The sequence below is a fragment of the Melanaphis sacchari genome, unplaced genomic scaffold (assembly GCF_002803265.2).
Source record: "Melanaphis sacchari strain LSU unplaced genomic scaffold, SCAv2.0 Contig11_pilon_pilon, whole genome shotgun sequence".
NCBI classification, from domain to species: Eukaryota; Metazoa; Arthropoda; class Insecta; order Hemiptera; family Aphididae; genus Melanaphis; species Melanaphis sacchari.
In genome coordinates, this window is record NW_020270469.1 from 4,142,952 (window position 1) to 4,154,214 (window position 11,263).

The 11,263-nt window shown below is 25.2% G+C and overlaps 2 protein-coding genes across 5 annotated transcripts; one reads left to right on the plus strand and one right to left on the minus strand.

The window, feature by feature from the left end:
• Positions 1-739: 739 nt before the first annotated feature.
• Positions 740-3,542, minus strand: LOC112604118 (pre-mRNA-splicing regulator female-lethal(2)D-like). Of its 4 annotated transcripts, none has more exons than XM_025352996.1 (6): positions 3,528-3,542; positions 3,062-3,333; positions 2,567-2,703; positions 2,151-2,332; positions 1,932-2,086; positions 740-1,373 (listed from the first exon to the last, which is right to left on the minus strand). In XM_025352996.1, exons 2-6 carry the CDS (start codon positions 3,204-3,206, stop codon positions 811-813), a joined length of 1,182 nt encoding a protein of 393 aa, XP_025208781.1. In that variant the 5' UTR covers positions 3,207-3,333; positions 3,528-3,542; the 3' UTR covers positions 740-810. The 4 variants fall into 4 exon arrangements, with proteins under 4 accessions (XP_025208781.1, XP_025208780.1, XP_025208783.1 ...); XM_025352995.1 differs by lacking the exon at positions 3,528-3,542 and adding an exon at positions 3,405-3,521; XM_025352998.1 differs by lacking the exon at positions 3,528-3,542 and having other exon boundaries at positions 2,855-3,155.
• A 194-nt stretch (positions 3,543-3,736) lies between these two features.
• On the plus strand, positions 3,737-10,442 carry LOC112604117 (caseinolytic peptidase B protein homolog). The gene is made up of 10 exons (XM_025352993.1): positions 3,737-4,362; positions 4,667-4,712; positions 4,798-4,991; positions 5,053-5,279; positions 5,988-6,102; positions 6,169-6,347; positions 6,411-6,572; positions 9,238-9,385; positions 9,475-9,686; positions 10,077-10,442. Exons 1-10 carry the CDS (start codon positions 4,104-4,106, stop codon positions 10,308-10,310), a joined length of 1,776 nt encoding a protein of 591 aa, XP_025208778.1. The 5' UTR covers positions 3,737-4,103; the 3' UTR covers positions 10,311-10,442.
• The last annotated feature ends 821 nt before the right edge of the window (positions 10,443-11,263 follow it).

Consider the following 11,263-nt stretch of genomic DNA (forward strand, 5'->3'; position numbering starts at 1 on the left):
ATAGTTTTTTTCCATAAAATATTTTATACTTTGAAAAATAATAATTCAAATTGTTATGTAAACTTGAGGTAGAAAACTTCAGTTTTTTTAACATTTATACCAGTATAAATTAAACGTAAGGTGTGTTCTTATTAAGACTAGATGAAGTAAAAAGAATTCCAATAAATATTTCTATTAATTAAAGTATTGTAAAATATAAATAACTTAAGTATGACTTATTAAAAAAATTAAATTTTCATGTTGTAAAAAGTCCAGCATATAAATCAATCAACTTTTTTTTATATTGCCGTAGAAAAGACTAACCTTTAAATCTTTTAATTACACGAAAAAAAAAGTTGTTATCAAAATATTATATTTTTTTATTGATTACATTGAATCTAAGAGTTTAACCGGTAAATATAAAATATGATAAAAACTTTTATAATAGCACTTAAAAAAAAATATTAAAAAATATTGATCAGTAGCTATTTTTTCTACATTTGTTTCATTCATTTAACATGTAAAGAGACCTGTTTTGTTAATACCATGATTAATTTTAAGCAAACCATCAACTCTAAACTAAAATCAAAATTATAATAAGAAAAGAATCACATCATTGTAATTTTAACAGTTCCTGTCAAAATGTAAAATTTTGATCTAAGCATTAAGGTATAAAATTTTTTTTATTATATTTCAATAAAAATATCTTTTTTTAAATTATTTATTCAAACCTAAATATAAAAAAAAATAACATCGAAAAATAATTCAATAGGTAGTTTTTATCAACATCCATTATTGATAAAAAAAAATATAACATTAAATTAACAATATTTATGAACCGTTTGGAAGTCCATTAACTACATCTACAGGAGTATTAACTTCAACATTTTTGGGAAGCTCACTTTTTGACTTTTTATGTACCACTTCACCTTTACTATGAGGCCTTTTTTCAGACTTCTTTCGTTTTTCTTCGTTTTTACTTCCATCTGATTTGTGTTTACTTTTATGTACTTTAGGGGGTTGCTCGTTTTGATTTGTACCTTCTGCTATTGATGGTCGTATTTTTTTAGCTTTAGATTTTTTACTTTGATCATCAGTTAATTGTTTAGAATCTTTTGGTTTGTTAGTTTTACTGGACTTATTATCAGGTTTAGTTAGATTTTTGACCAGTTGAGTTTGTATTTCAATTTTTGGTTTTACAGACATCACTGTTGTACTAATATCATCTTTTTTAATACCATTAAGAACAGATTTTGGATTTTTTTCATCGTTTGCAGAATTGTTAGTACTTTGAACAGAAGCTTTACATTTCTGAAGTTCATTCTGTAAGAAGTATATAGTACTTTGCATTCCTTCTACATCTTCATCCAAATCTTGTAAAAAATCATCCAACTCTAATAAAAATAAAATAAATGTATATCATCATTGTATACAATAAAGGATGAATCTAACCAAAGACCTGTGAGCCTACATGACTTAAAAATATTTTAAAATTTTTACAAAATTATTTAAAATATGAAACTTAAACTCAAAAATTAAATTCTCTTTTATGCTTAACTCTTTAAAATAGTTCAATCTATAAGACCTAAAGTATAAATTAAAACTGTATTTAAAAAAAATGTTTAACTGTTGAAAAAATAACTTACTAAGAACCTCATGTTAAAAATAATAAAATTGATTTTGTTAAAAACTAGTTTTACATAAATTATTCTCAGTTTTGTATATGTCTACCCTCCATGTTTATATTATGTAAACTAAAACTAATATAAAAACCTCTTTCAAAAATTTAAAATTAAAGCATTTTTTTCTATTATAAAAATATATCTTCAGATACAAAAATAAAAACATACACACATTATAGTATAACTAAATATTCATCTGTACTTAGAATCTAAAATTTATAAGGAAAACAAGTAAAATAAAAGAAAACATATTTGTTATTTAGGTTTTACCTGACTGTGATTTTTTAACTTCTTCACTTAAATTTTTCTGCAATGCTAATTCGCCTTCAAGCTTAGCTACTCGGCCACTATTTACCACTTTACCAAGTTCTTCATTTTCTTGGTATAGTAAACGACATTTTGCCATCAATCTTTTTCCAGTATTACTGTCAAAGTTTTAATTATTTTTAATTTTTTTCATAATTTTAAATGATGATGAACTTAACTAACCTGTCTGGTGTAAATTTCCAGGCATTCAGTTCGCTCTGAGTTTCTTCTAATCTAATTTTCGTAGCACATAGATCTTGTCGTAATTTTTGAATTAAAAGATTTACTGCTGGATCTTGTAATGAACATTTTAGTGAAGATATTGAATTGCTTTGAATAGAATTTCGCATGGCTGTCAATTGTGCCTAAAAAAATTCATACCTTATTTTATAATCAACATTCTTAAAAAAATTATATAAATCACAGTAAAAACAAATATAAAGTAATAATAATAAATAAATTGGTTGATATAATATCATAATAATTAAAATATTTTTTCTTGATCAATTGATTCACATTAAAAAATCAACTGTATATGTATAAATAATAAATATTTTTAATTAATAACTTTAATAAATAGAATATAGCCAAATACTAACAGCATAATCTTGTATTTCTTGTTCTTTAATGGTCAATTTTCTAAGTAAACATTTTTCTCGTAAAACTAATTTGTGAAAATCTTGGTCTGTTCGCTCTCTCTTATCACACAATAGGTTACATCTAATACACATTGTCGCTGAAAAAATCGTATACATCAAAATAATCACGTCAATTAAGTATAAATGAGATTTAACAGGTGCTCAACTGTAAATCGATTGAGACAAACCAAACATGTTTTTTTACTTACGAACATGAACTCCCCAAAAAACACATTTGTAGTGACCTACCTTTAAAAGGTAAAATACCCAGTCTGGAGAAAAAAGCTTAATTTGCAGTCAGTATCGAATAACAACAAAGTCATAAATTTATATTACATATAAATAACCGTAAAATGTAAATTAATTGTTTAACACTTTTTCGTATCAAGTATGTAAATAAAAATGAGAGAATGTAATTTTTGTATGCATTTTGCAAATCGCAATGAGAAATAGTACCTTCGTTCGCCTTTGCTTCTAAAACGCGAACGCGCGACATAGCGTTTTTATACATATCGACAATACGCTGTCGCGGCAACCGGATCATATTGTCATCATCAACGATGTCCACTTGCCCAAAACCTGTTCGATTTTCTTCGACCATATTTTCGCACAAAATCGCACCAAGATACAAAACGTTAAATTAAATTAGTTACGAAAACACTTCAAACGAAACAAGTAGACACTTCCATTAACAAACGGACGATTCTCTCAGTGAATTCATGGTTCATCTATCAAAAACAACATACGTGAGGTTTATATGTTATGTGTTCATAATATTGCAAGTGAAACTTGAATTTACTGGAAAAGCATTTCATAAGAACAGAATAGTGTTACTTGTAAGTTGTAGCATGTAAATAGTAAAGTAAAATATAAATAACAAATAGGAAATCTTATTTTGAATACAATCAAATTAAATTAGTACCTATTAAATAATTGTTAAACATGACAAGAAGTCTGAAGTGCAATAATACAAACAACAATAATATTCACTATTAACTATTAAGATTTCAGAAGTTGGTACAATTATGTTGAGGTTAAGTTCTTATCAACGTTAATTTTTCCAGGATTCTGTTGAAATAATCATATCTGATATTCATTTTTATATTTTGTAATCTGTGCACTGTGCATAAAGAATAAAGATTAGAGAGAAGTTCTGATAATTCTATGGTTTCTAATGTTTCTATGCTATTTCACATTTCCTCAGTTTATAGATTATATAGTATTATATATCATTAGAGACTAGAGTATAGATGAAATAACATTGCTATTGAATTCATTGAAATTAAGTAAAATTTCTCTTATTTTGTACTTACTGCGTAAACCAATTATTTTTTGATGGTTTAAGAGCCTTTACAGTTCAAGTTACAATGGGTCTTTAAGTTTTGTTGATATGTTATCTGAATTAATATATTCTTTTACTGAATATTAAACTTTGTTCATGATTATGTCGCTGCTATGTATAAAATCTTAGTTGGTATTTTAATTGAAGTTAAATAAAATGATCATCCGTAACATTTTCAACAGAAATCTAACCTTGAAGTATTTACGAAGTAAATGTCATGTACAGCCAAAATTATGTAGGCAGTTAAATGTACAGTGTATAAAACATGAATATTATCCAAATGCCCACTGTACAAACATACATGTGACTGGAAAATCTTTGATTCACAACACTAATACTACTAATACTAGTAGATTTCCATCGTGGAAATGGTTGTTAGCAATTTCACTTGTGTATGCTGGATACGATAGTCAAAGTGAGTAATTAGTAATTATAATTGTTTTGATTTAGAATTTTGAATCTTTTTATTTCATTAATCTCACAACAAACCAATACAGTATTAATTGTGTAGTATATTTTGTTAATAAAATGTCATAATTAATCTAACATTGACTTAAAAGTTATAAATAATAGTATAAATATTTTCATCATTTTTAATGCTGAGATGTGCTCACCATATTTAAATGTTTAAATTTAATTAACTAGTGCTTCAAAAACACTTTAAATAACTTATGTCTGGGAACAAAAATTATATTGCTAATGAGTTGTATTTGTTATAGATATATTTGACTTGATAAACCAAGGATCTGCAGAAGAATTAACTAAGTAACTATATTTATTTATTATTAAAATTAATTCATAAAAATGTTGACAATTTAACTTGATATTCTTAGTAAAATATTATTTTCAGATTTTTAAAAGATAATCCAAAGGCAGTTAATAAACTCCATTTATTTGGTTGGGCTCCATTACATGTGGCTGCATCAAATAACAAGTATGAACACTTAGAGGTTTTACTAAAATCTGGAGCAGATCCAGATTTAAGTGATGGTTTTTCAAACTGTTTAAATGTTGCTCGAAAGCAAAATATTAACCCTTCAGATGGTAAATACACATATATATTTGTATTCTTAGTAATAAAATTTTAATATTTTTTTGGTTTCAGTTATATCAATAAGAGAGAAGCATTTTATGCATAATTTTAATGTTAATGCAACATTTCAAGGATTTACTGCTTTTCATTATGCAGCATTATTAAATAATACAGAATCATTGAAAGTTCTAATGGATTATGGTGCTGATCCTCATTTAAAATCTGTGTCTGGCCATAAACCAATAGATTTGGTTACAGACTTAACAATTTATGAACTACTTGCTGATTATGAAAACAATGTATATTTTAATGTATTGTCTAGTAAAGCTATCCAAAAACCAAATTATTTAAAAAAGTTTTTTGACTTATATCCTTTTATTATTAATGTATTGTAGTAATTTAATTGCAATATACTAACTATAAAGTAATTAAATATTTTATTAATCATACTAATAAATCACCACCAACTTATGTACACTAATAGATCATTAAGTATTTACTAGCCATGAGCTTATCAGTAATTACTAGTAATTAAATTTTAATGTCTTTGAATTTTTTGTCCTTTATCTTCTCTTTATTAATATAAATTTATCAAGATTTATAAATATATTTTTGTAAAAAATTATTTATTAGTATAATAGTTTTAATATTTTTGTACCTAAATAGAAAATAGAACTGAAAATTTAATAGGCATTTACAAACTATCTCTTAGTGATTGTATAATAATAATTTATATTTAATTATTAATTTATAGTAAATTGTTAATTAGATTAAGTGTATTGTATGTGTGGTGGATTAAAATTATGTTTTTAAGATTTTATCTTACACTCGAGTGTTTTATTCTTTAACAATTTAATAAATAGAAGCAGTTTTTTAATTTTTTTATTACTATTTATTTATATAATAAGTAAATGATACTGTTTTGTCTATTAATTGGTTTTTGGATAGATTTATTATTATATCATATTTTTGGATTTTAATAATAATTCAAAGTAATAATTTTTCAGTTTGAACTTATTAAAAATAAAAAGGAAGCAGAAATACGAAAAAAATTTCCTTTAGAATTGAGATTGAAACAAAAAATTATTGGCCAAGAAAATGCTATTAATGTTGTCTCGTCAGGTTGTATGAATAATAAATCTATATTTACTACCTATTGCTTATTATTATTCTTCAATTATTTATTAGCTATTAGACGTAAAGAAAATGGTTGGACGGATGATGAACATCCATTAGTTTTTTTGTTCCTCGGTTCATCTGGTATTGGTAAAACAGAATTAGCTAAACAGATTGCTAGCTATCTACACAAAAACAACAAAGATGGTTTTATTAGACTTGATATGTCTGAGTACCAAGAAAAACACGAAGTTTGTAAAATATATAAATTACTAAAATTAATATAATTTATATTAATGATTTTTGTATAATAGGTTGCCAAAATGATTGGCTCTCCACCTGGGTATATTGGATATGATGATGGTGGTTACCTTACAAAACAGTTAACTAAAAATCCAAATGCTGTAGTATTGTTTGATGAAGTTGAAAAAGCTCATACAGACGTATTGACAATATTGTTACAGCTGTTTGATGAGGTATGATGAATATTTACTAAATCTTAATATTGTAATGTCACTTAAGGTGTGTAAAGTGTGGTTATTTTATGTTATGAATTTATTTAAATAACTTTATCTTCCTTAGTATGGTATTGTTTTTTTTTTTTTTTTTAATAAGTAAGTCTAGACATATAGACCATTGGTTATAATGTTTTAAATGTCTACTTATAATTTGTTTCTTTCATTCTATACTCTGTTCAAAAAGAGAACATCCTGTGGCCATTAGACTGATAAAAATTTGTTCTGTGTATCCCACATGATACCCTGCCCTGAAGTAACTAGTTTCAATAGCATAGTATAAGTGGGAATGTTTAAAATTGGTGTGTTTTTCTTGCTGGATAAAGTATAGTTATAGTTTTAAAAACTTACATATTTAAAACGATTATATGCCAAAATATCGAAAAAATAAAAGTGAAAAGAAAAATAGCAAATAAAATAAAAGCGAAGTTTATATAATTACGAAATCAAAAATAACGAAAAAATATTATTATATAAGTAATAAGTACAAGTATAAAAATATACCTAATATAAAAAAATATTCACAAAATCAAAGTTACATTTGTAGAGTTAAGTTATAAGCGATACCTTTTAAATAATTAATATTGTCGTTAGTATTGTAAGATAAGGTTAAATTACGTATTTTTTCTGAACAATCTTTATATATTTTTTTTTTTTTTTTTGATGTTTTTTGGCACCAGCAATGAACTGTTCTTGTTTAATATCCTCTAAATATTGTTGATATTTCAACACATCGATAAATGTCCATAATGTTGGATGATATGCACCTAAAATAGTTAATATTACATTATACATTATATTGAATTAAAATATAAATTTAATAAAATATTTTAAAAAACTAACCAAGTAATGAACTGAAACTTCTATGCCAACCCTCTACTGCATTGTTAGTTCTTGGCAATAAAGTACTTGCCGATTCATAACAATTCCATAAACTTATTTAATACTTTGGTAATCTACGACCTTTTCTTCGACCCATTGGGTGGCCTACCCAGGTGTCTTCAAAGTAGTCAATAAGTAGTAGTAAAATGTTTTCGTTACCTGTATAGTATTGTGAATCTATTAATTCTTCAAACGCATCTATCACATGATTTTCTGGTACATATGCTAATGCTAATAAAAATCTGTAATGAAAATGTGGAATCCGATATATATTTTTGGGCCATATGTTGAATTTGTTGTATTTTACGCCAAATACATTGGGAAAAATAGAAATGGCATCCTTTTTGTTTTAAATTTGGTATAGGTATTTGATGTACAACACTATTCACGATAAAAGCGATAACGGATGTTACCTCGAGTCACAATAGTAATGACAAACTAATAAAGATTATATTTTTCCCTATTCTCTGTTTAATATTTACTATAAAAACAAGAGTTTTTCCCTAAACATTTGATATATTATTTTTCGCTATAATTTAGTTTTGTTATTTTTATTTTTGATATTTTTAATTGGCTATTTATTTTTCGCTTTTTTGGCCGGTTACCATTTAAAATCAACTTTTTAATTAATCTTCTTAAGCCTAATATCTTCATAACTATAAGTTTTTTCAACTATTTATACCTTTTGTATAAATTTTTTTATTATATTATATTTTTGTGTCGGAATAATTCTTGGGGGTCAAGATCTCAGAATAACATCTATTTAACTCATATAGTATAACATTTTGAATTGATTTTAAATATTAAATTCAAGTTTTTTTTATGTTCCAGTGTATATTTCATATCTCTTAAGTTTGGTATTTTTTTCACCGTTCAGATTCCTTTATTTTATTCCAATTTAAAATTGTCCTAAACATTTTTACGTCTTCATATGCATAAATTATTAAACTAACCATTATGCTGTTATTATTTTTAGTTTTTTTTCTATTTGTTTATCTACTTTCTTATTTATCACAATATGTTAGTGGTCTTACAAACAAACAATAGTAATGTTTATTTAATGTATTATTGTATGTCATTCATAGGCATGTGTTGCAATAAGTATACTTTGATTATCAAAATCAATTTTATATTATATTTTTATTACAAATTTGAAAAATTAGGATAATTCACTGTGGTAAACTTTATTATTGAAAGTCTTTATGTAATTTAACATTTAGACGTGTAGTGACTAATATTATATATTAAAAATCATTATAAATTAATAATAATTGTGTACTAAAAAACCAATTGTTCAATTTACAATTTATTAAGTAAAATTTGTGATCATTTATTATCGATAATATTATTCATTTCTTTTTTTTCTTTTTGATTGTATTTTAATTTGAACGTTAACCTGCCATGACTACTCTCTCAAAAATTATGTAAGGTAGTGTGCAACTTATATTTTTCTATTATATGCATATTAAAAGAACATTAAGCTTAAAAAAAAAGTCTAATAACTTTATTTTAGATGGTTGATAATAATATATGAGCACTACCTACTTTTGGAGTCTCCGCATACTGTAAACAATTAAAATTCAAAATATATATATTTACACTTTTTAGGAGTTTATTAATTTTTTATAGATTTTATTTTATATTGAATTAATAATTATTGCAAAGTTATAATCTTCTGAATTAAGAATATTTAAATTAATAATTTAAGTATGATATACTTGTTAAAGCAACTTGTTTTATATAGGGTCGTATAACTGATGGTAAAGGAAAGACAATTGTGTGCAAAAATGCTATATTTGTTATGACTTCAAATTTAGCTAGTAATGAAATTGCAGACCATGCTTTAGAATTAAGAAATGAGGAACGTCAAAATAAACTTGTAGAAGATAACTGTGAGAAATTTATACATATATTATTATTTTTTTATATTAACTGTTAAATTTTACTACATTTAATATTGTTTATTAATTATTCAATTTAGGGCTATCTAATAAAAAAACTGAAAAACATAAAGAAGTTGTAACATTTATCTCTAAAAAATTCAAAGATCAAATTGTAAAACCTATTTTAAAACAACACTTCAAACGTGATGAATTTTTGGGACGTATTAATGAAGTGGTGTATTTCCTACCATTTTCAGAAATGGAATTGAAGACTATTGTTCAAAGAGAATTACAATATTGGCAAGAATTGGTATGTTTTAAATATTTCAAATGATTAATAAGATTAGAACAATATATATCATTTATTAATATAAATGTATTTACTATATAGTATATTAATAATAAGCATTTTGAACCACCCCTGTTTTTATCTGAAGATAATTTTTTTTGATAAGACAACTTTCATAATAATTTTGTAGAAAATTATAAAAATAAAAAATTTAATGAAGAAAAATATTCTTCTGGTTATAACTTACACTTATAATTAGGTCAGAGACATATTATTTTATTTAATGGTTGAAATTACTTATTAATTTATGGTTAATGTATACATAAAATGGTCAAATTTCTAATTTTCAATCAGATGTAGTATACATTAATTTCTATCTGGATCAAATTTTATTTAACTCATTTTTTTCAGGCTTTAAAGAAACATAATATAAAAATTGAATGGGATAGTGCTGTTGAACATGTTATAATTGGTGCATATGATGTGAATTATGGTGCCAGGTCGATTAAACATGAAGTGGAAAGGTCTGTAGTAGCTCAACTAGCTAAAGCACATGAAAATGGATTAATTAAAAAAAACACTGTTGTAAAAATTGAAGCAGATATTACCAAAGGTGATCATGGAAATATATTTCTGAAGATTTAATAGGAATACTCACTTAAAATTGTTATATTTCTGTTTGATTGTGATATTAGTTGTTATTTCCTCTATTATACATTTTATGTATAAATAAATAAGATAATAATTATGATGTCATATAATGTTTTGAAAATACAATCACCATTATATTAATTATAATATTCTTTTTACATATTTTATGAGTTTTGCAGCCATTTTTTCACCATTTGTTTTTAAATGTTCTCAAAGTCACTGAAATGAAATTTATATTTTTTTATTTTTATAATGACTACCCACAAGGGATTTTACTAATATGTATATTTGAATATGACAACTATGTTTAAAGAAATAATCACAAAACATTATAAATATAAAAGTATATATAAAAATGACATGATGTGTAATTCGGCGTGCCACCTTGGTTGTCGTTGATAAAATGTATAACTACCTACCTATAAATGTATAACCTTAAATCATAATATCTAATCACATATTACTGTTTTCTTACGACCACACGACTGTCCTCATTGCACGCATGTCAAATATTTTGGCCTCACGCTCGATAGAAAACTTACCTTGGGGTCCTCATTTCAAGAACAAATGAAAAAAAATTAATAGTAGACTTCACCTACTTAGATTCTTAGTCCTTACTAAGATCTAACATCAACATTCAAAAGAAAATCCTTTTATACAAATGTCTCCCTCCAACCCTTATGGACCTACGGCATCGTACTTTGGGGCTCAGCTAAAAAATCAAACACTCAAACGATCCAAGCATTCCAATCAATTTGCGTATCATTGCCAAAGCTCCGTGATATGTAATGAATAAACTACTCCGCTGACCGCTATGACCTCCTAATCAAAACAGTCCACGACACAGCCATTAATTTTTACAAACGGTTCCATGGCAAATACCTACCTCATGAACCACAACGTCCAAAACCCCCTCAAGCCCGCAACTGGCCTTTAAGATACTTCCA